We start from the raw sequence: 24,620 nt of genomic DNA on the forward strand, positions 1-24,620 counted from the left end.
CACACTGCGACATAATCAGTGCAAATTGAACAAGCCAGTCAGGAAAAAAAAACTGAACTAGAAAATAGATCTTAATTCAATTTAGAGTTCGTCAGACAAAGGATTCAGAAAGAAAGTGACTCGGAAAAATGTTGTGTGTATTTATTCATTTTCAGCGGGGGCTTGCTCGTTTATGATGGGAATATATTATGGGATATAGAACAGACTTTTGGGTGTGTTAATACTGTCTGGGATAGGTTATGGAATAGTTCTGCATGTCACTATGTGCGTATATTTATATGTGCGAGCAAGTCGTTCTACAACTCTCTCTAGTAATAATAATAACGTGCTGCTAAGTGCGTAACTTTCAAAAATAAAAAAACCCAAAAAGAACAAAAAAACCAGCGATTTGGTTTTTAAAAAAAGTGAAAGAAGGAAGAGAAAGGGAATAACAAAAGGAAACAAAATCTTATGCTTGTTGTGCGATGCGTGTAGAGTGGTCGACTGGTTAATAAATTGGAAGAGAAGAGACCGCGGGAGATTTGAAAACGCCGTTAAAAAAAAGTTAATATGGTACAGTTCACGAACACCGGACAAAAGAGTACAACATCAGTTAGTATACAAAACGTATTTATAGGATTGGGATGAATGACTTTTTCACCGTGTTTGTCTAAAGTGCAGATTTTCGTCCGATTATACTTTTGGGGGACCTATTATTCATTTGAAAGATCTGCAGGAATGTAACAAACAGAAATCCATTATTCACCATTTCAAAAAGCGAAGAGAATTATTTAGAAAAAAATCGTGGGGAGAAACAATGGAAAAAAAACGACACTATGATGAATGAGTGAGTGATTCATGAAATTATATACCCTGCCAAATAACATAGGGATCTGCTTGATTATGTGTCGATTAATATGGCTTAATGTGATGTATACACAAACAGTTTTTCGCCCCAACGCGCAGCGATCAGAGCCATTAACGATCATCATTGAGCCGAGGAAGAGGCCAGCGTGATGGGGTTCCTTGGCCGGACGACAAACGAGCGGATGTCGTCGCTATTATTGCTGCCGGCACTATCGGTCGCTTCAGTTGGAAACACATTAACCGGTTTCAGTTTACCGGTGATAACGGTCGCAATGTGACGTCCATCCTGTTGGGGTGTTGGGGGGAACGTGTCAAAGTGATTGTTATTAGTGCTGGCGGACGTTTGGTAATTTATGGAAGATGACGCTGCTGTGGGCGTGACCGACGACTCCCATTCGCGGTGCTGGGTCGGTTCAAACTCGAAAGGCGAACTGGAGGAAGGTCCGGTCGACGAAAGTAACAAGGAAGGCCGCATCGGAACGGACATTTTGACCAATTCCGACGGCCGGAAAGTGTCGCTTCTACTGTTGTGAAGTGGAATGATGATCGGGGAAGGTTGAGTCGGCCACGGTGTCTGAGGTCGAACAGTTTGCAGTGGCCGAGTGACCGGCTGCTGCTGGGATCTCTGATTGGTGTACGGCAGATGCTGATTGGTGGAAGGATGCGGCTCCAGCGGCAGCAAGATTGAGAGCGGAATTAACTTCTGCGGCTGCACTAATAGCGGCGTATTCCGCAACGCAGGAGATTTCTGCTGTAACGGATGGGTTGTTGTTGGAGCAGGTGAGCGCGCTGCTGGCGGTGCAGGTCGAGTCAGGACACTGGTCACCTGATAATCCGATCCGCCGGTCAGGACCACTTGGTATGCGGGAGTTGGGTACGCCGTTGGGTACGCCGTTGGGTACGCCGCCGTCTGATAGGACGCTGTTTGATAGGACGGAGAAGAGGCCGCACCCACAGCCGATGAAGTAGAGTAGTAATATTGTTGTTTCTTCAGTTGTTTCGGCTTGGTGCTGCCGTAAGTATAACCGGCGGGAGTAGTGACCCAGGGCTTTTTCACGTAGACGGTCGTCTTGGTTGCCTGGTAAGGTGATGGTAATTTGGGCTGCTGTTTCGTTGTGGCATAGATCGTCGTTGGAGTAGGTTTCGGCGGAGCCGCATACGTCGTCTTTTGTTGAACCGGTCGGATAGGAGGACTGCTGTAGTGTACAGCGGTGCTCACCGGAAGCTGGATGGGTCGGCTAGTGGTGGAAATGTGAACGATTGAATTTGGATTACTAGTACTCGGGAAAGGTTTCCAGTAGATGCTGTTCTTCTCCTCCTGTTCCTGTTGTTCTTTCGATACGCTAAGTAAAGAGCTCGGAACAAATGGAGGTGTAGGACGTTCAGGTTGGCGTCCAAATTGACGTTCTGGTTGTCGCTCGAACTGGCGTTCGGGTTGACGTTCGGGTTGTCTTTCGGGTTGTCTTTCGGGTTGTCTTTCGGGTTGACGTTCGGGTTGACGTTCGGGTTGACGTTCAGGTTGACGTTCGGGTTGACGTTCGGGTTGATGTTCGGGTTGACGTTCAAATTGACGCTCCGGTTGACGACCGAATTGGCGTTCAAATTGGCGTTCAAATTGGCGTTCAAATTGGCGTTCGAATTGGCGTTCAGGTTGGCGCTCAGGTTGGCGCTCAGGTTGGCGCTCGGATGGTCTGTCGGGTTGTCGTTCGGGTTGACGTTCTTGGTGGGTATTGGGTTCAATACGAATACTGGAACGGTCATTTGAAGGACTTTTGCTGGTGGGGTTTGACCTGAAACCCTGGAACGGATGCGACTCCAGCTCTTGCTGATTTATTGGCTTGCGGTTATTATTCGGCTTGGTTCGCAGGTAACCCGAGCCTCTCGTTTTATTGAGAATGTGCAATTGTGCACCCCAAGCGATATTGTTAAGGAAGTCAGGATCCTGGGCCAGCAGCAACCACTTATCCGGCAACAACGACGTTGATATGGGATACTCTTCTTTACTCTTCAAATTATCGCGGCCGTAATCGGATGAGGACTCATATCGGCTGGACGGCGACGTCACAGTGGGTGACCACGGGTCTCGGCTAACGTCAGTCCCCGAAGTGGACGCCAGTGTTTTGAAAGGCGACTCGTAGAACGGGACCGTGACGTCAGGAGCTCTCGGTCGATTACCGGGAACCCAATCCGTTCCGGCTCGAGTCGTCTTGAAGTTGGCCGTGTCAGATGGTTTCGACAGCGGAATATGTCGCGACGCCCATTCCTGGAACGTCGGTTCCGACACTTCGCGCTTGTCGAATCGAGCGAAAGATGGCGTCGGCGTCGGCTCCTGGAAATACGGCGAACTGCTACTGCGTTCGGCGGCGGCGGCGACTTGCGGTTGGGTTGATCCTTCCAGTCGGCGATCTATATAAATTAGTGTCACAGCAATCATGCAATTAGGGCTTTTTCTTTTGTAACCAACACAAAAAAAAGGGGGCCACAAATTAGGCTCCGACGGAGGAGGGCGGAGAACCGCTTATTATTTATTGTGATGGCGATGTCTTAAATACGAACCTTGAGGTTGTTGCTCGTGCCGTTGGATGACATCTTTGTTGAGCGGGTACAGTCCAACGGATTTGGAACAGTCGACATTGAACCACCAGTCGCAAACGCTGTTGTCCGGGGTAATGTTATTTGTGTCAACAACAAACAAGAAAAAGAAGAAAAAGAAAAAAAGAAAAGAGGGGGGGAATGAATGAGATTTGGTGGAAATCAAATATTTAAGTCAATTCAATTATACGTACAAGAAGCGCTGATGGTAGAGCGTCCCGTTCGGACAGAGGAACGACGTTTTCTTGTTGTCACGACAAACGTGGAAAACCTGCAAATTTGGGCAAACGACATCATTGTTTAACATTCCATCGACGTCACACCCCATTTTTTTGAATAATAAGTGATTAGATTTAAGCTGCTGCTTTTTTCGTGGAATTTATTTTAGGGATATTGTTTTTGAGAAATGCTGCGCCATTTCGCCCCAAAAAGCCAACGGACGCAAGGCCTTTCAGTCGTCGGAAAAGATGGGTAATATTGCACGTATACACCCGCCGCTGTGCTTATTGTTGTGTGCATAGGCCTGTATCCACGCATCGTAGACTCTGCGCTTATACATTAGATGAGATGAACGTGTCTGAGCGCCATTATTAACGAAGATTCATAGAGCTTTCCTACGTGACGTCGGCCAAATGACTTTCTAATGCACGAAGAGGAGCCAGTAGCTATACACAAACTATAGACGTCCTAATACAAACAGCTTATATCTCTCCCTTCCTTAATGAACGTTATAGAAACATCACGGCCCACTCGTTATTATATGTGTGTTGTGGGCGTTTCCTATCATCAGCAAGGCAGCACTGCACGGCTTCGGCAGAAAAATTTTGTTTCCCGGTAATATTTTCTTCAATGCCGTTGTTGCGCGCTCTGATCCGATTTGCGATATTATAACTCGCCCGAAAAAAAAAAAAATTGTTTGACAGAAACATGCATAAAATTACATTATACATTATGCATCGGTCGTTGCTGTACAACGGAGCAGCTGATCGAATGATTCCGGGGGTTTGAATATTTACGATAAAATGTGTAGAGATTCTGAAATGAAAAATATAAAATTCGGTTATTCGGTTCCCCCTTTTTTTTATTATTATTATTTGGTCTTCCGCGGAAGTTGAATAAAATAACAAGCCAAAAGGGTCGCACATCTCGATCGATAAAGCAGCGCCCTATAAAGCTTAGACTCTGAGTCTATGTGGGTGTGTGTCCGGATGTGTGTAAAGAGGGGGGAGTAAAAAAAAAACGGAACCGACGGAAGAAAGATCACTGAAAAGATATACACAGACAGCACTCATCCTATCTTCTTTTTGTGATGCCCTTATTTTCTAATAATACAACAGTCATTCCCTTTTCACCAGTGATATAGGTACAATAATACAAGGCTCAACTATATGTTTGTATATGTGTGTGTAGATGATAGTAATAATACAAGCATAGACCTATAGACTGTCGCCATTGAAAAAGTAGCTAGCTCCTTTGCAACGGGTTGGAAAAAGGGAAATGTAAAATTGGATCGAAAGTAATAGGTCTACTCTATTGAAAAAGCTCAAGAGCTCTTTTCCCCTGTCTGGGATTTACATGGTATACATGTCAAAATGTATACACAACTTATTATTATTATACTAGTGGCTACTCTACTCTTGTATACAACATGGAGAGACACAAAAGCCGATGACGATACGAAAAGGGAAAAATAAAAATTGAATTTTGATTTTTTTTTTTGATTTTCTTCATCATTTTCTTTGCTGGCTTGTTTTCCTCCTTTTTATCTCTATATACACGGCCGAACGTAGTCAACCGAAATGGAATTGAAATTGGATTATAGAGCCATCGCCAGAGCCCTGGTCATCATAGATATATACGTATTTCCCATGTCCAGTCGGAATTGACTTTGGCGCACATGATCTCCCAAGATTTCTTCAATTCCACATCGTTTTTTCTTCTTCTTCTTTTTCTTTTTCTATGGCTTTATGGACAGATAGATAAGAGTCCAGCGTATATAATTGGACGCAATGTTCAGCCAAAGCGAACCCAAATAAGAAGGTCGAAGCTTTGGCGGCGGATATCGATTGTCGTTGCGTCTTGTGTACATCAATAACGACCAATATAAGACCGACTCGAATCGAGAAAGGCGACTCGTGTTCAACATATTTGTTGCCCCCCCCCCCCATGTTGTTACGCAGTAAAGAACACATTATTATCTACACGGAGCAGAACGTCTACATATTGTCCTTTTCTCGTTGTACACCATCGGAGAAAGTCACCCGTGTTTGACATGGATTTCCCTTGAAAGAAAAGAGAGGCGCAGAGGAGAGAGATCAAAGAGGACAACAGCAACAAACGACAAGTCTATGTGTCTCTTTCCCTAGCTAGCTAGCTCAAACTTTTGTCTTACGCATTGGAAAGTCACGCGGCGAACGGCCCCTGCCGATGTCCGAAGTGCAGCGGCGGCAGCCATAGTCCAACCCCAAAAGACCCCTGGAAAGTTTCATACGCTCGGTTGGGCATCAGCTATATAATATGCCCATGCATCGTTGGTCGGTGATGTGTCCCTTATTCGTTCGACGTCAAAAAAAGAGAGACAAAAAATGTCCCTCGACGACGTTTGAACGAAACAAGAAATGGTAATAGGTCCGTCAGCCCTCACAAGAAGACTCTTTGAGAAACTGTTGGTACTTATTTCGTTTTTTGTTTGTATTTGATGCGTAAGAAGTTGATTTTTGGTGACGCATTCGACTTGAAAAAAATATAAAACCTCGTCAAACTCAAGTCGAGTGTGTATATAGTACACGTTGCAGCCTAACCTACAAACACACGAAATTGGATAGATGCAGCTTTTACCGGAAGAAAAGTTTCGCCTTTTTTTTGGTTTGATTATCGAATTGTAGACGAGAATTAATGAAATTTGACGGAATTGACGCCATCAACCTCCCGTCGTCACGCTGGACTTGTTTGAGAGCTATACACACGAGCGCAACCAAAAGTTTTGCGACTTTTTTTAATCATCTCATGTTGGATATATCAAAGGTTTTCTATAAATAATCAATAGCTTTGCGTGTGCTGTGCGTGGATAAGAGTGTCGGTCGGAAAAGAGAGAGAGAGAGAGGGTGGGGGTAGGATTGAAGGACTAATTACCTGGCAACCAGTTTCTGGATCGGCGAAGAATCCCGGGTAATCTTGTTGGTCGCATTGGAACCGAAGCGTGGCGGGAACGCGCGACGCTACCGGATAGTCAACGCCGGGAACACCGGGCACGATGTCGGGCAATCGGTTACCGGCGAATGTCGTCCTCGTTCCGGCCGCTTCGCTGGATCCGATTACAGCCATAGAAATCAACAGCAGCCACATCACCATCATGTTCGACCATGTCCGTGAGCCGAAACCTCCATCGTACGATACTAGAAAAAAAGAAATAAAAATTACAAACGTATAATGAACCGCCAGCATGATGTATCGCTTTGATGTATAAATCAAGAAAATTCATTCACAAAAATTTGAGAAAAAGAATCTTATTTTTTTCCAGGAAAGGAAAAAAACCAAACAAGATGGAATATCAATTAGAGGTGTCGGTTGAGAGAGAGAGAGGACCCAGACGCCCGAGTTTTTTCCCTGGAAAATGAACGAAGGGAGTATATAATCTCTAGTGGTGGTGGTATAGAGTAGACCATCCGTTACGGTACTGTTACAACCGGGGCTGAGAGTAATGATCATTACTTCTATCTTGATGATAACGAAAAAACAAAAAACAAGGACGGCCTATTCCATCATTCTGCCGTAAGAGCTCCAGGAGCAATGGGGCACAAGTTTGCAGGATGTTATTAGATGTTCCTTATTACTATCTGTTTCTCCCTATGATTCGAGGGGGGAGGTGTAACGTAGAAAATACGGAGAAGAAAAAAAAGTCGATGGATGAAAATGAAAAACATCCAACAGATGGTTCCATACTCACACATGAAGCTTTGACTCTCTCTCTGTCCCTGTGTGGGTCTCTCGGTCGACGTGGTCTAAATTGCCGAGTACTAGTGACCCACAGAAGCAGTTGCACAACTAGCGACTTATGGTGATGCGTGTACTAAAACACACAGCAGCAGAGCTCGGCTAATGCTGCTGCCCAGACTCACAGCAGCAGGACCGTTACGCTCGGATGATCACTTGGCCAGCAACACACACACTAGTCCAACCCCAAGAAACTTTTTTTCTTCTTTTTTCCAGCCAGGGATGTATAGTGTGTGTGTGTGTTTATTCGACCCACTTGGACTGTGCAGCAGCAGAGCCGGTCCACAAGTGTGAGACCGTTCCCGCAGAATTCTCCTATCCTCCGTGTAACGAAGTAAACTACGCTCTCTCTCGATGTGTTTCTCGAGACCTAATAATAATTACGAGACGCAGTCCCACATTCGTTATTCTCCAGAGGTGCAGATGATTTAGTCGGGCCATCGCACAGTCACTGCACGGGGCGTTTATTTTTCTTTTTTCTTCTTTTTCGTGGGCTTTCATGTGAATATTCGCTCGGTCGGGGAAAGAAATTGAAACAATTCACGCTCCGTGTTTTTCTTTCGAAAAAGCTAGGAGATGTGCTGTATAACTGTTGTTTGTTTGGGTACGTACGCAACCTATGCCATTGCGTAAACATTCAATTAGCCCCTTTCCTGGAAATGTTTTCGAATTCCTGCGAACAAGATTCGATTATCTCTCGTGTGAAATCATTCAGAGACACGCAGTCGGGAGTGTCACCGCGCCCTTTCATTCCATTTTCCTCCCAAAATAACAACAAATAATTATTCGTGGGTTATAGCTCTCAAAAGTTGTTCTCTTGACAATCTGTGTGGGTTTAATCTCGAAAGGGTTCAGACTTTTTTTTTTTTACAGACTCACAAGAAATGTTTATGTTCGCCCATCTAATTTTAAACTAAATTAAAAACTAAATAAATAAACTCCTAGTCCTCTATGTACTATACCTTTACGTAGTTCTTAGTGTTTGGATGGCTTCCCCAACAAAAACTACCTAGTGACTTTTTTACATGGATGATGTTGGACAAGAAATCGCTGAGATGCTTGAAATGATCTCTTCATCATTTTCCTCTAATTCGACCATGGTGGCCTGAGCCTGGCCTCTGACAAGATAGAAAGCTATGTCTGTGTCAGTCTCTACTAGCATTTTACACTACAAAATGATTCACACTCAGGTTTAAAAAATTAAGACAAACATACCTGCCAAAATAGTAGAATGTCAGTTGTGAAGTGTACATACTATTTCCTTATAGGTTTTTTTTCTATGATTCCTATTATTTACTCACAAAAAAAGCCGTTTCATGCACGACGTGTTTCATGTGTCGTTCGCCAAATAGTAGTCTGCAATCTGGGATGGCCCGGTTTTGGACTTGCCAGATTGCCAAAATGAGTCGAGTTTTTGATCGAATACCATTAAAATACCAAATATCCAATCAAAAATGATTGGATAAAATAAAACTAACTAAATAACAGTAAATAATTCGAATAAAACCAAATAATAGGATAAAACTTGATATTGGCAAAGCTAGATTTGGCAACGAACTCTCGGTGCGGTTTAGACCTTTTGACACACTCAAGAAATGTTAAAGCCCATTATTTTGGCTGAATGGTACATTCAGACATTCGCCGTTGAACACGCGAAAGAGGATAATAGCCCGGCATGAAAAAAAAATGGGCGGAAAAGATATTCTTCGAAAGATTTGTGGGCAGCAGCAGCAGCAGCATTAGATAGGGAAGAAGAAAAAAGATGCGGGACCATCTGTCGCTGAAGGGAAAGCGCCCATCCCGGACGATTTTTTTTTTCTTTTCACAGTTGTTGTCTTGACGACACGTCTAACCTCATTATTCTCGTACCGAACACAGGTGTGAGCCGCCGCCGCTGTGCAGCACTCTATAGATAGTACCAGCCAAAGATAAACCTCATGATGGACTGTAGACACACACACAGCGTGTACACATCGGGCTTACAACCAGAAAATAATGTTGATGAATGGAGGAGATGTTGTATACTAGTGAATTAAAAAATAAATAAATAAAATAAAAAAATATCAATCAAAAATTCGGGCGCGTCACTCTGCGACTTTCACGCGGGACCTCCTTTTGCGGCCCTGATTTGTTTTCGAAATTAATAATTCAGACGTATTTCTTTTTACACCCGCTAATATTCGCTTTCTCTTCGTGTCAGATAAATTTAATTAAAATCGCTATATAGTACAGCAGCTCGAATGCAAATACATGCGGCCCGTATACGCTACTACCACGTAGACGTAACCGAGCGCTATGGCAACTTGTCTATCGGGTTCAGCGGGTGTGTACACGACTTGCAACTGCATAAAGGAAGTCAAAAGAAGGAAGAAGAGTGGGGTTGTATATGAGGAGTGCGGGTGCGAGAACCTTTTGATTAAAAATTCACACACGAACGGAGTCGTGAGCTAAGAGTCAGACGGAACACTAGTGCGTGTTTGCTCCCCTGCGCTCTCCTTTGCTATAGATGTGTATAGGGTCTCGTTTTCTCTGCTGTAATAGACACACACACTTTTTTGTACTCGAGGGCTGTATATAGGCTGTGTGTAAGTGTAGGAAGGATTTTGTCGGACGTTTCAAGTATCCGGACATGATGAGGAGAGCATATCCGCTTGGCGAGAGTTAACACATACAAGTAGTAAAATTAGACGCAGGCTAAGAAGAAAAAAGGAAATAACAAATAGGGCAATGGTTGAGAGATAGAGAGAGAGAGGCGGAAAAATAAGTATGCCGAGAGATATAATAACGAGATGGCAGCCAGCAGGAGCACGAGCCAGTTAACAAACGAGAACCTCTTGTCGCCCATGTTCTCTCTGCTGCACTGTATCATCAAGTCCACGTCCTTTTCTTCTTCCGTCGTGTGTACATTCATTTGATGATGTCGAACCCCAGAGCTAAAAGGGGCCCTATATGCCATCAACTTAACTCTTATAGTATGGATGGGGTGGTGGATCTATAATATAGATATAGCAATCGAGATATTTTGGTTTGTATTGTGTGTGTCTAGCGTTTGATTCTCTATCTTGACAGCGGTGATTTGTATATATACGCACCCCCACCCAACCCGGTTGTCGATTGTCTCGTGCCCAGCAAGTCTGCTGTCTCTACTCTCTAGAGCCCCTTGCGCTATATAGTAACTTGTGCCTTATAAATATATTCAATCCAGCCGGAACGGTAAAGCGATGGAGAGAAAAAGGGGAAGAAGAAGAAGAACGACCGAGATAGGCTTTAGACTGTACACACAGAAGCAGCAGTAGTGAACTGCGTCCAGCCACCCGGACGAGATTGATCGCTAGTGGAATAGGGTAGAGGGGCTGGCTGGCTGGCTGGTGGTGTTGGATGTTCTCCTTTTTTCTTCTTCGTTCTTTCCTTTTCCGCGCGCATCTTCTTTCCCTCCACTTCCTTATACATTTCCTGCTCTCTCCCCCTCTTTTTCTTACGTTGTACATCTTTTCTTTTTTTTTTTTTCCCCGCACACGCATCGCACGCTATATAGCCACGTCTTATATATCTCTCAAAAGAAGATATACAGTGGCTGGCTCCGGCCTCACGAAAAACCGATGGAGCTTGGGTGACTTTAGCTCTTGCTGCGCTTCTTCTGCCGCTGTCGGATTTAGCTTCTTTTTCCTTGCTAGCTGCTGCTGCTCCAATGCAACATAAAATATATTATCTAAAAAGCCCCCCCCATACCCAGAAAAAAAAAAAAACTTTTTCTTTTTTTTTCGCAATGGGCCATCCTTTTGTTTACACAACCCATGTACACTGTAGCATCTTTTTTTTTGCGGGGGAGGGGGTTATATAATAACTGTATGTATGGGTATCATATTGATTGGTCAAATAATGTCGAGGGAAAGCTTGGCGTTATAATGCGGAAGAGTGAGCCGCTGATGGAAGAACAAGTCATCAGGCTAGCATAACTTATTATACACATATATTTTTTAATTTTTTTTTTTTCGGCGGATCGTCACACAAGTTTAATGTACCGGGGAAAAAAATGGAAACCAATAAAATTTAAGTTTGCCAACGAAGAAATTGTCTTTTTTAGAAATGAGACGTTCATTTTGTGAGACAATCAGCAAACGAGACATTTTTTTGCTTTTTAACGACTCAACTATTAGAGGGGGGTATAGGATATGGCCGCAGAGTATCGTATATAATGTATAGGAGCTTGTGCCCCATTGTGAATGGTGTGTGTGTGTATGTGTTTTACGCCGTTTAAGCCGCGTTCCGTTATGGACTCTTTTTTTTTTCTTTTAATGGAGCTGAAGCGGAGCGCGCGCAATTTGAAATCAAATAAAAATAAAAAAAAAGAGCGTCTGTAGACGTCTCTCTTCTTTCCCTATCAACTCATCTGAAACCACCCAGCGAGAAAGGCGAATAAGTTGACTTTGCACTATATAGCTACTACGAGTACTATTTAGGCGTATCTATGGCGTTTGCTGGTGCGGCAAACTCAAATTGAACTAGTTTGGTGGGGGGGTAACTTTTGCGCTGACGGGTACCCGACTGACTGACTGTCACACAAATGGCCTCAAATGGGCGCTAGATTGGAAATGCATTATGCAAAACTTACGGGTGGAATCTTGCGGATGCTGATGGAAGAGTGCCATGGAATTGGCCGCTAGCTGGATGTAGGGAAACAGCTGGGAAGCCAAAATGAACTTTATTGGCTGCCGTCACTTTGTCTATACACGCGCCAAAGATTCCCTGGAAGTATGAAATTTGCCTCCGGTTAATCCAGCGCCAAATCCCCCAGCACAGTGTATAGCCGCACTCGCGATAGATGTAGTTGTAGTTGAGATGAATGTCGCTTCCGAAAAAGGGATCGAGAGAGCTGCAGCACATGTATAGAGAGGGACGGATGAGAGAGTGGCGGCCGACACAGTTCCTCGCCGCTCTTTTTATACTATCTGCCATACCCGTCGTCGTAGAGCAGCAGCAGCAGCAGTCTAGTAGCTAGAAGAAGACTTGAGACCACTCCCACTCGGTGCTGGTACTGCCCCATTGTATTATAGGGCAGTAGTGTGTGTACATGTTCTTCTTCTTACTCCACAAAAATAACTTTTTTTTTCTTTTTCTTTTTTAACTTTTAGGCGCGTGAATGACTGCTGAACCGTAGCCCACCACCACCACCACCACGGTTGTTTTTTTTCTTGATATTTTTCGTGAAAAATGTGCGTACATATACAGATGATTGGTGGATATAGTAAAGAGAGCGGACGAAAAAGTTGGAGCCGCTGATTGTGAAGCGCATACAGGCGACAAATCACTTGGATGCTGTTACTACACACGCGGACGCACGAAAAAGTTTGGCCGCGGCTGAGAAAATGTTGGACTGCTGGACGAATGGGATCAAACTAGTTTTTTTTTATTTTTCTTTTTTTTTGGGGGCTTTTTCTTGATAGCGAAAATCTCTGCATGTGACGCTGGGTACCCCGGCAACTCCCGTTCCAATGTAATTCGGCTAAATGTCGTCTTATACATGTCTCAAGCGGCCATTCATAAGATGATTGTTATTTTTTTTTTCGTTCAATTTCTTGAGGTTTTTCCAGCGCATAGATTATTAGGTGGCGCACACAGCACACTGATGCCGGGTTATATTATTATTGCATCAATAAATAAAAAAAAAACCAAGAAAAGTTGTCGTCCGGAGCAGAGTTGAGTTGATGGGATTTTACTTTTTCTTCCAAGGATTCTTTTCTGGCCTCCTTATTTCATATCTCTTAAGACCTTCTTATGCTTTATTGTATTGGCTATAGTTTGATGGTTAGAGAGGCTGGGCTTCTGTAAATATGACCGTGCGAACCTTGGAATCATCCGACAGATGAAACTGCTGGACGATTGCCCGAAAGTAACCCGGCCGTATCCCAGGATTATAATAAGACGAGAAAAGGCAAAATATAACCAAATCATTTTTCGTTTTCTTTTTCCCAGTTAAGTAAAATATATATAAACTTATTAAACTTCTATACGGTTGGCGTAACAAGGGCTCGGTTTAGAATAAGGCTTGATTATGTGTACATATACAAAAGCCTAAAGGCCATATCAGCCAACAAAAGTTGAGCTTTAGAGTGTATTAGATCCCTATACTATAGCAGGTTATAGTTGTTTTCTTTCGGTTGGGCTCTGCTGCTGGCCGGTCTAGTAAACAACTAGTCAATAAAGTTTGATGAAGCGTCACGAATTCCTATATCTCCTTCCGGATTTTCTCTCCTCTCTCTCTTAAACATGGATAACAATATCCAGCTCTCTCTCTAGCGCGTCCTTGTTCTTTCTATTGTTGCTGCTGGCTTATTGGTCGCTGGCTGCTGCGGATTCCCTCTCGTCGCCGGCCCGTCACTTTCGAATTGATTTACGCCGCGTTTGTGCTGTCGGTGTTCGTCACGACAATTTCTATACACCACCACCGCCACTGCGCTCTCCTCTTCCCGTGTAGTCGTCGACGGAGAAATCACGACCGAAAAAGAAGAAGAAGAAGAAGAGCGCCGCCGCATGTCGCCGCCGACGTCGTCACAATTGTGCGGTTTTCCCGCGGCCAGCCCGCGCCTTCGGTCTCCGCTCAGCTGTCGACATCTCAAATTATTCTCGTTGGATTATTCTAGTCCCGCACCGACCAGAGAGAGTCTCTTTATACATATCCGCCAAAGCCATATTATATGTAGGCCTATACCAACGTCAATAAGTATAAACCTGCTGGCTTAGATGTACAACATCACAGAGACCATCATCTGAGGCTGCAGGGCCCTTCTGTCCATTATTAAACGGCCACGCAAAAGAAAGGCCCGTCTATCGCCCATCTCTGCAGTTGACGTGTATAATAGCCTAGCACTAGTACTATACTATTCGTATCGTTTAATTCCATAGTGTAATGCACTTAAGAGATTATTAAAAAAAAAAGAGACTTTGCGGTGATGCCCGGGATTCTTTAACGGCCCGCCAAGTCCCATCCCAAAAGAGTTATGAGCGATAACTCGCCGTATCTGGGTCGAATGATCGTCTCAGCATGTGCCATTATCCGCCTTTTTTTCTTCTCCAAATCCTCCTATGTACAGTACAACTCGGTGGCGGTCGAGAAAAAAGGAAGAAACACACACAAGACAGAGGAGAGAAGAATCTAGTCACGTCGCCCTTTTTTCTTTCTTTCTCTCTCCCGCACTCTTTCATCATCATCGCCTAAATTTGAATTGTTTTCCATACATAGAGATGTAGACCAGTGATCTAACATGTATCAACGTGCAGCTACTACAACAGCTGGCTGCAATATGTGAAATGGAAAAATGAAAATTATTTTTTGTTTTTATTCCAAAAGGGCTCAATCTTCTTTTTCTTATTATTCATCCGGAATTTTTCTATTTTGTGTCGATTTCGCAGAAAAACGCGAGAGAGAAAATGATATAGGATGGGGTTCTTATCTCTTTCGCATGGTGGAGATCGGTATCTTTAATAAATAAGAGCTCGATCCGAATTTTCTTTTTAAAAATATCCTTCCGTCGACGGATGCGCACAGCACCGATGGCTGGATGAAGATTGAGCCGCATGACGGGATACTACAGCATGCGCTGCCGGGAAAAATCAGCGCGCGTTTTGCCTGTATATGCATGTTTCTGTGTGTGTGTGATTCCGATGGCCCCCATCAAGCCCGTCGTGAGTGAACATGTTAAGTGCTGCCGCGCCGCTATTACCGGACGAAATAAATACGTTCGTGTTTGTGCGCGCGGAGCATCTGTTGTGTTTTTTCCCCACTCATCCGCCGAAGCTCCAGGCGACTTATATTTATGCACTTGTCAAGGATTCACAGCTAGATAAAAAAGTTCTTCTTCTTTTTCAAAATGTTTTATTTCTCCCTTTTTCCGTATAGGGTTTCATTGATTTTGATCAAATAATTCAGCGCGGCCATGTTTTGTTTTTCTTTGTATTATTAAATGTTGAAATAATAATTGAACGAAAATTCAGTTGGGCGACTCAAAAGCACGCGTCCTAGATCTCTCGTCGTCAGATCGGTGTGTAGTATAATAAAATAGAGCCGGCCGAGGCCGGTTTGCGGTGCGGTTTATTTTATTTTTTAAAATAGCCAAACTGTGATGGTCAAGTCATCGTCAATCGTCGTCACGCCCGGCTTCACCTTCATTTTCTCCTCCGCCGGAATCTTCTCTCCTGTGTGTTGGTATATAGTAATAATCAGAAAAAAGAAAAAGAAAGATATTGGAGCGGATGCAGAAGCAGCGCAGCAGGAGGCCGTCTTTATTAAGTGCTAGCTGGGCTGGCTGGCTGGCTATCTCCTTCTCGCTATTCTCATTAGTCGCTTTTTCTCGTTAACTTCTTCCTTTATTTTTACGAGCTGATATTCTCTTCTGCTGGCTGCTGGGGTGTTCCAGAGTTGATTGTTCTAGGGGATTTTCTAGCCGTTTCTCTCATTCGGCCTTTTTATTCCTTTTCGGACCTGTAGAGACATTTAGTCCGGCCGGAATTTCCAGGCCCACGTAAAACAAAATTGTCCACGGTAAAACTCTCTCTCGTCATCCGCGGAATGGATCGGATCAGATAAAAGAGCGCTAGAAATCGAACCTGTCGTCATCTTTTTTCTTTTTGTTATGTCTGATAAACCCGTCGTGACGTTTTCTTCTGATTTTCCCAGCGCGTATATAGAAAGTCGATATCGTTGATTTTGGTTGCCCCCCCAACGATGCAGGAGATATCTAATATTATCTACATGGGTTTGTATCATATCCAGATCCGCCATATATATCTTGTATCGACTTGTAATCATTGCGGTAATAACTTTCTCCCAGAACGACTAGAAGCTGAGGCGCTGTGCAAGTGTGCGGTGATTGCGGCCGCAGCTGTGCGCCAATCGCTGATTTATTACATCATCGCCTTCTCCATTCTCTTATTTCAAATGGATCAATTCCAAAAATAGAAAATAGAGTCTGATCATTATTTCCATCAACTCAAATAAATATGGGTCAATAACCTATTAAAGGAATTAAAGTCAATAAATGATGTTAATCCAAAGTCGGGTTCGACGTAAAAAGGATTTGATGGCACACATCAGGAACGAAAATAAATAATATCCAAGCTCCACGGAACGGGGAACGGAGGAGAAGGTTATTACCGTGTAATTGGCTGACTGACCGGGAGCTATACAGCGCACGAGACCGTATATATTGGTTCCTGATCAAAATTGACCTGCACCTCTCCCCCCCCCCCCCTATCCATCTCTCTATAGCCACGTAATAAAGTCGAAATGCTGACCATGTCGTTGCGGTCAATTAGAGGCTATAGGCCGCGAACCGGGGCTGTGGCCTATAGGCCGCACGGCGGAGTCAACCGACATCAGATATAGTTACACACAATAGCCCAACTATATAATATATACTCCAGCAGCATCAACGTCATTTTTTTCTTTTTCTTTCATTCGTTTCTTCTTCTTTTTCTTCTTCTTCTTCTTCTTTTGATACACAACAGTCTCTATATAGTTCAGTATTACACGTATATACCATACAACAGCCAAAAGGATATAATACAGGAATTATTATTATTAGACGCTCCCTAGTAGTAGTGGCCCTTATGTGCCCTTATCGCGCACTAACTAGGCCTTTTACTCCGCCGATCGATCCCGCGACGGCCCCCGTTATTATTTAATCGCCTATCTATAGGAGAGACGTGATCCAATGAAATGTTCTAACTACTATAACAGGGGGGGGGGGAAGAAAATCTCATCATCTTGATTGAATAACAGTCAACAAAGACAGACAGATCGATGTTTATACTTTAAGTGAATGAATGGTAATAACATGGGGGAGGGGGGGGGGCAGGGAGGAATTGGGATTTGAAATGATAATGACGACACACCGGTATTTGTTGTTGCGCATGAATAATAATAAGAAAACAGACGCGCCCATCGATGAAACCAAACCAAAATTTGCACAGACGTAATTAACATAGTTTCGTATGCAAATAATGCATAAATAATGTGATTGTGACTAGATATATATGCGATACGATATTTATTTGCTAGTGTTGTTGTTGTTGTTGTTGTTGTTGTTTCCGTGTTGGTGAATGCCAGTGTCACCTGAATAAATGTCGTCCAGGACGCGGTTAATGGCCACTTCTCCCAGTGTGTCCTTGAAGAAGAGCAGCTCGACGGTGGACGAACGGACCAGCCGGAGACAAGGTAAAAGAAGCAACAGCCGACCGAATCGTGTCAATTGTCTCGGATACCTGCCAATTTTAATTTTCATGCCCATTTGAAATAATGATGGCAAAGCCCAAAAAAGAAAATTTTTGCAGATTAGAATTATTCGAAAATAATTGGGTCAAAAATCTTAGTAAATTTATTATACCGATGGCGTACGTAGTCGGCCAAAATACACTGGGCTTGGTCTTGCATCAATTCAACTGGCCGGACCTCGGACAATCCTCCCGTTTCTATACACACAACAACAAAAAAAGGATTGAATGAATTATTATTTTCAAATATAGCGAAGGAGCAGAGCTTGGCTGTAAGCGGAATTCAATTGACATAGCCAATCCACATTGTTGTTTATGATTATGGTTATTAAATTACCTGGTTTGAAAACAGCGATCGCTTTGAGGCAACCGCATTCACTTCCGTCGGGAGAAAGTTGCCTGTACCTGCTCATCAATTCCTAGCACGACACAAAATCCAACCGCAATGAATAATAAATCATAATAAATATAAAAGACGAAATGGATAGTCTAAAAGAAAGTTGCTAACAAAATGTGTGTGATGCGTATAGTCTACCTGGATCGTTTTGATTTCCGTCGCTAGCAGGAGATCGTCGGCCTGCATCATCCGCATTCCGCCGTGCTGTTGTTGTTGCTGCTGCTGTTGCTGGCGGTTCATCAACCGCTGAGTCAAAATCGCTCCCAAGTCCCAGGGCGATGACCACTGGGCCAGATAGAGAAGGAAAAGCTCCTTCCAAGATTCTTGGAGGAGGAGCTGCTGATCGGCTCTCGACAGAGTCTGGAACGGCGTCAGCCAACGAACCCAACGAACCGCCATAAATAAAAGCCTGGCCGAAGTTTCCTTAATGTTCAAAATGAAAGATTTGAAATGGATATCATTCCGGCCTTCAAATTAATGGCATAATTATAGGACTGACTTGGAGAAGCTCGTAGGAGCCGGGTGATGTTGTTGTTGTTGTTGTTCCAGCGCTTCCGAATGGGAAAGAACTTCCCAGGGCCATCATGGCTGGATGGAGCATCAAGCTGGCCGAGTCAAACAAGGGCGGCGTCCGGCTGAAATGGCTGGAACCCAGCATCAAATCCTGTCAAGTCAATGATTCCAAATCATTCATCATTAATCGCTGATTGTTTGTTTTATGACCGTGAATGAAATCAAATTACGGCGTGATTTTTGGCGCCGTCCTGTTGCAAGTGGAGCGTCGGCCAAAGATGGAGCGCCGGAAGGTGTTGAACGGCCGCGTTGAGTAGAAAGGAGCTGGACAGAGAGGACGACGACGAAGGATTGCAAGCGCCCGACAAGATCCCGACGTCCGCAGATCCTTTGAGACCGGCCGGAAGCGGAGGTGGATGCAGTTGCAGCAAAGGTAAATGATGCGGATGCGGAAAGGACGACGGGACGAACGAACTGGAAATGATGGACGAAGCCGCGCTGGACGTCGACGAGAGATTCATGGCCGGCGGAGGAGGCGCTGCTGGCGGCGGAGGCGGCGGAGTGCAAGTCGACGAAGAAGACGAACAGCATCCGGGCGGAGTTGACGACATCATTCCGGCGCTATTATGGCGCGAATGAGACGTTAGCGATTTGATGATGACGGCCGAGCTAGTATTGCTGCTGCTCGTCGTGCTAGTGACCAGTCCTGATGAAGTCGAGGAAGTCGTTAAATGCTGTTGAGTACTGTTGTTGTTGTTGTTGTGGTTGCCCATAGATAGGCAGCCGGCCGCCGATATGGGAACACCGCCGCCGCCGCCGCCGAAATGATGATGGACGCTGGATCGCTCGGCGGCCATCAGCGAATCTTTCAAACGCGGTTTACGAGGACCCCGTTCGTGTTGAACTGCTACATTGCAAAATAAGTATAGTCAATGTAATATTATGACGTAACCTCAAATCACACTCGCAGACACAACGTTGGATAGCTATTAGCCACTTTCAATCATGACAATTGGAGTGAATCTGGAGCAATAGGTGGTAGTGGTCGGGGGTTCAAATAATAGCGCCCCGAAGCTCTTGAATCAAATCAGACTTGACACGTTTTCGATTGAGCGTCTTTGTCTATAATAGCTTTGTTTTAGGTTGATCTACTTAAACTCTTTCGACGGTATGTATACAAGACCTTAATACAGACATAACATCAATCGTCCCAGTGTCCTACGATTAATTGTACGGAAAATAACGGCAGTTCAACTTTTTGAATAATGGCGCTTATTTTACCAATGTAAGACTAGGACGGCATTAAACCAGAAAAATTCATTTTTCAAATGGTGGACTCTTTTTTCTTATGATCAATCGTTCACGCCACCAAGGTGTTGGATCGTTCACCGCTAGATGGCCTCAGCTCGTCAAAACTCCCGCGGCCAATTCATTGACGAACGAAGCGCGGGGAATTTGAATGACAGGCAAGGAATATCCCGAAATATTAAAAATGAATTGCAGAAAAAAAAAATGAGGGGATGCCTTAAGTTTCCACACATTACCATCTTTGTTCATGTTGGCTGCGAAGCATTTGTGGAGGCGACAAGCTCGGCATTGATTGCGGTGAGTCTTGTCGACTGGGCAGCAATTTTTCAGGTCGCCCTGGGCTTTGCAAGTGTAGACCCGGGCTCGATGGATGCTGCGCTTGAAGAATCCCGAACAACCTTCACAAACAGCAATCGTTTAAAAAAACAAACTGTCAGTATAATAATAATTGATTTGACGACTGATTTAATTTTCTAGACATTCAAATCGAATTAAGAGCGCAAACGTATGAAACTGTTTGTCAAAATAGTGTTCCAAGACTTGCCATCGCAACTGAAGATGCCGTAATGTTTGCCTGAACTGCGATCGCCGCAAACTTTGCAGGGAATATCCAATAATCGGTCACCTTAAAAAATAAAATCGAATAGCGCCAAATTCAAAAATTAAAAAAAAATTCCAAATGATAGTTAATACAATTTTCATTCAAATTTCGCACACAGACAAACAAATAATTAAACAATTTTTTTTTTACCTGTTCGCCGCGGTTTTTCTGGTAACGATCTGACGCTGGAAATAATTGAAGCACCGGCGCTTCCGGCTCCTACGCCAACTGACCTCATCATCACCAACTCGTCCATTATGTTCCTGCCGTCCAGTGTGTGTGTGTAAATGTTGTAATTCGATCTAATGACTACGAGGAGGGGAGACGATGGCTTTTGAGTGTGTATCTATACTTCCGCAGCTGGTGTAGAGCAGGAGCAGGAGCAAAGGGGAGGTAAAAGGTCAGGTCGGTTGGGCGGTTGACCGAAGAGTGCCGTCTCTTTGTCGCTCCAGCGTCGAATATCAGGAGCCGGAGAGAGAGGAGAGGAGAAGAGAATCAGCACATCAGAGAAGAGCCGATAGGGGAGAGACTAGCGCGTCATCACCGTGTCGGCGCGAAGGCTTGATAGCTCCTTCTTCTATATACACACACACTCCGGCTGGCAGGAGCAGCAGCATCCAGTGGATGGATAGAGGCCGGGGCTGTGGGCTGCCACCCAGAGCTGCAAAGTGAGAGATGCTGTGTGGCCATTTTGTCAGTTAAATGGGTGGAGAAAAGGTTTTCTGGTAGGGGGGGGGGTGGGGTGGTTAGGAGGCGGGAAAGTGAAAGTGTATCATGTATCCGCCCTCCTCATCGGGGATCCTGGTCGCCCGACTGCGGCATCGCTTTCTCTCCTTGTTGGTCGTCGGGTGCTGTGGGAACGATCCCAGGTGCGTCGGCGATGCAGATATAGGAGCCAGCCAGGAGCACACTCTCTCCTCGAGTCGCTCCCCCCTTTATAGTAGTAGCCTACACACATCTATCTATCGTGCCGAGTGTGTACATATAAAAGATGACTCCCCCCCCCCCCTTTTCCATACATTTATATCTCGCATCTATAAGAGAAACTCCTTGATCCTTGCGATCGCTTAGAAGTTAGAACTCGTCTTATTCCCAGTAGTTTCGGCTGTTGTGTGTTACTCGTGTTTCTCTCTCCCGATCGCGTCGCTCCCGCCGGCTTTTGATGGATGGACGCCATTGGCAACAAACTCCATTATGTTTCCGAAATAAATCGCGGCAAATCAAATCATCCAAAAAATTGAAGCGGCGCATCAAAATCCGAAAATCAAATTTTTTCTTATCATCGATGGATATATTGTTATTGTTTTGATTTTTCAAACATTTTTTTAATGGAGTGAGGTGTGTGGGGGGGGGGGGTTAGGAAGTGATTGAGTCAACAAGACGAGCGCGAGTCCTTGTAAGTACATAAGTGACGGCACGTGGCGTCGCATAACACTTTGCAAAGGAATATCGACGTCGGTAGACACACACACACGTCAGTTTACAAAAGGATTTCGTCACGCGGGGCGGTCCCCACCTTCCCTTTTATACTTTCTGCGCCGCAATAGAGTAGGAGGAGGATCGACTAGGAGCAACTGGGCGGTTCCCTCCTTCCGCCGTAGTTCAATATATGTGCTTTGAGATTTGACACATTCAGGGGGCCAATCCCTTTTTAACAAGATCATCACAAGGAAATACATAAGGCGATCCACATGCGGTCGCTTAAACACCGAATAGAAATAACATAAGAGCAACTTGGGTACCTATCTACTATAGTTCTACTACGTAGCTACGAGCTGCTGTTAGTTATTTGCTGCACGTGTAGAATAATATGTGAATACTTGGAGGACATGCGTAGCCAGTGGATCGACTTGTCGGCACGTAGCCAAACACTTTGACACGACCGGATTTATGTCGCCCATGTTGATACAATTGATAATATAAGAATAAAGAAATGTCTAGTCTCCTATTTCTCTCTCTCTCTCTGATGTTGACGGCCTGATCCGCCGGTTATTTACATTCGATTAGAAAAGTAAAATCGCGCAGCGCCGTTAACTGTTTTTCTTTGGACCATTTTTACAGCCAGATAGGCCTGTGCACTCTCCATTATATCCCCCACAGGATAGAGACGACGGTACTATATGTATGTCTCATTGAAAATCACTTAAAAGATGTGGAAGCCCTGAGTCAATAGGGCATTCAAATCCTGGTATAGATTTACATAAGTGTATAACTCTGGCATTTAGATCCATCAGCGTATCGAGGAGAGAGAGAGAGAGAGAGAAAGAGATGAGCGTGTGATGCCTCCCGGAGCGATAGATGGATTCAAAAGTTGTGTGACCGTCACTTGCATATTCTCTTATATTCCCATACAACGAAATATATAGAATATGAGCCCGCGGAGCAGCCGCCAGCTGTATAATACACACATCACAGCCAAGCACAGCAGACGCGATTTCATTTGAACCAAACTTTTAGAGTGTGCTGTGTGTGTCTATCTATCGTCTAGATTTGATGTGTAGGCTTTACAGACACACGCAACTAGTAGAGAGAGAGCTGAGATAATCGAGTTCATTAGAAACGTGTAATCTAACCGACAGTCGGCAGTGCAAAGTTAGCCAATCAAAAAAGAACGGCCGCCATTTTTCTATTCTCTATAGATAAAATGAAATGGAAAACTTTGGAATCAGCTGTGTAATTGTTTCATCAGCTGATATATCTAGTCCATTAGCCTGGAAGTGATGAGAGAGCCACAAGTGACGATAGAACGTGATGCGGAGGGGTGGATGATGGTGACAAAAGCAGCTTGATGATACGCACCGCGTGACCAATCATCTCCCCCACCGACGCCGGCGCAAAGGCTAAAAGCGGATGCCCTTTTTTGTTCCCCGACCACCCGCACAGCAAAACACTTGAAATGTTTTATTAGACACACGCGTTCTCTCTATACTGCTTTATAATATACTTCCCCCTCTTCTTTTCAATGTATATATATACGTAATATACTGGAGTGTATATTATTGTTGCGCAATCGTACGTGTTACATTGAAGTGATTCAACCGCACGCTTTTTAAAATCAAAACTGATTTCAACTTCAACTTGTCAAAATCAACATTATTTTTTTTTTTAAATTTTGTTTCAAGGATCTGTGTGAAACTGAGACTCGAGAAGTTCTCCCGTCAACAGGTCCAGCACAGCACAGCAGCAGCGCGGGATAATTCGGATTATTTGAAATTCAAAAAAGAAATGAAGAATCAACTTGACTATAGATAGTTTGACATTGACCATTTTTGACGTCGGTCAAAACGCAACAAGAAAAAAACAACAACGAGGATTTTCCCGAGAAATATAACCAGTCGAGATGTAAATAAGTTAAAAGGACCGGGCTATTGAATGCACAAAAAGAAAAAAAAAAACCCAAAAAATGTTTGAGAGCAGATATAACAACAACAACAGCTCGAGATCTAAGAAAAATCGAGGGGAATAAGGGCTATTGTTGTTGCATTGTATCCTATAAATTTGTCGTGTTGGTGGGATGAGCTTGGGCTGTAGCCCCTTCCGCCATCATCCCCCCTGATGAAAAAAAAAAAAAAAATTGGGATGTAAACGGTGGAGGGAGAAAAAGTGAAAAGAATCTCCAGCTGACGCCAACCGCACGGCCCCTTTTTCCTCCATCCAGCAGGAGAGCGATGTGTGTGATCCTTGTCCTGTTTGGGATGGATCATCACCTCTCTCTCTCTCCAACAGCATTTTGCACGCAGCAGCTATAGTATAGTAGTCGTCTCCTGGAAAAGTAGTACACACGCAGTTAGATAGTAGTAGTATACATGGCCACAGGGGCGGGATGTGTGAACAAGCGTCAAAGCCAACAGCTGTCCCTTCCGCTTGAACAAAAAAACCTTCTCCCCTTCCGCTGGATGGACCACAACCCCATTTTTTTTCTCTTCTTCCGAGCGTGTTTCAGGTGTTTGTTACCGGAGGGGGAGGAGAGAGATTTAGGATGATGTTATAGCGGTAGGAAACTCTGCGTATATTATTCCAGGTAGGCTATACAAAATAGTTTTGTGCAATTTGCTTTTGTTGTGGACAAATGGTCGCGTGCTCTGACGCCCGCCTATTGTT

General features: G+C 44.2%; 2 protein-coding genes across 2 annotated transcripts; both read right to left on the reverse strand.

Annotated features, from left to right (window-relative positions):
- Positions 1 to 116: 116 nt before the first annotated feature.
- On the reverse strand, positions 117 to 12,350 carry LOC124195833 (proteoglycan 4-like). The gene is made up of 5 exons (XM_046590431.1): positions 12,044 to 12,350; positions 6,571 to 6,833; positions 3,633 to 3,709; positions 3,403 to 3,500; positions 117 to 3,252 (listed from the first exon to the last, which is right to left on the reverse strand). The coding sequence occupies exons 1-5, from the start codon at positions 12,078 to 12,080 to the stop codon at positions 968 to 970; spliced, it is 2,760 nt and encodes a 919-aa protein (XP_046446387.1). The 5' UTR covers positions 12,081 to 12,350; the 3' UTR covers positions 117 to 967.
- Positions 12,351 to 17,217: 4,867 nt separating this feature from the next.
- Positions 17,218 to 21,053, reverse strand: LOC124195834 (protein dissatisfaction-like). Its single transcript, XM_046590432.1, has 9 exons — positions 20,670 to 21,053; positions 20,463 to 20,543; positions 20,155 to 20,316; positions 18,841 to 19,517; positions 18,597 to 18,761; positions 18,236 to 18,520; positions 18,038 to 18,119; positions 17,814 to 17,898; positions 17,218 to 17,691 (listed from the first exon to the last, which is right to left on the reverse strand). Exons 1-9 carry the CDS (start codon positions 20,773 to 20,775, stop codon positions 17,478 to 17,480), a joined length of 1,857 nt encoding a protein of 618 aa, XP_046446388.1. The 5' UTR covers positions 20,776 to 21,053; the 3' UTR covers positions 17,218 to 17,477.
- Positions 21,054 to 24,620: the final 3,567 nt, after the last annotated feature.

The sequence above is a fragment of the Daphnia pulex genome, chromosome 6 (genome assembly GCF_021134715.1).
Source record: "Daphnia pulex isolate KAP4 chromosome 6, ASM2113471v1".
Lineage (NCBI taxonomy): Eukaryota > Metazoa > Arthropoda > Branchiopoda > Diplostraca > Daphniidae > Daphnia > Daphnia pulex.

What these genes read in the sequence shown, in the direction of transcription:
- LOC124195833 (XM_046590431.1), bottom strand. Translation starts at nt 12,080, where the DNA reads ATGGCACTCTTCCATCAGCATCCGCAAGATTCCACCC. An exon ending in ATCCAGAAACTGGTTGCCAG is followed by an intron (nt 3,710 to 6,570) that starts GTAATTAGTCCT and finishes CCAAATTTGCAG; the next exon opens with GTTTTCCACGTTTGTCGTGA. An exon ending in GCACGAGCAACAACCTCAAG is followed by an intron (nt 3,253 to 3,402) that starts GTTCGTATTTAA and finishes TAATTTATATAG; the next exon opens with ATCGCCGACTGGAAGGATCA.
- LOC124195834 (XM_046590432.1), bottom strand. Translation starts at nt 20,775, where the DNA reads ATGGACGAGTTGGTGATGATGAGGTCAGTTGGCGTAGGAGCCGGAAGC. An exon ending in CGGAAATCAAAACGATCCAG is followed by an intron (nt 18,120 to 18,235) that starts GTAGACTATACG and finishes GTGTCGTGCTAG; the next exon opens with GAATTGATGAGCAGGTACAG. An exon ending in GATCGCTGTTTTCAAACCAG is followed by an intron (nt 17,899 to 18,037) that starts GTAATTTAATAA and finishes TTGTGTGTATAG; the next exon opens with AAACGGGAGGATTGTCCGAG.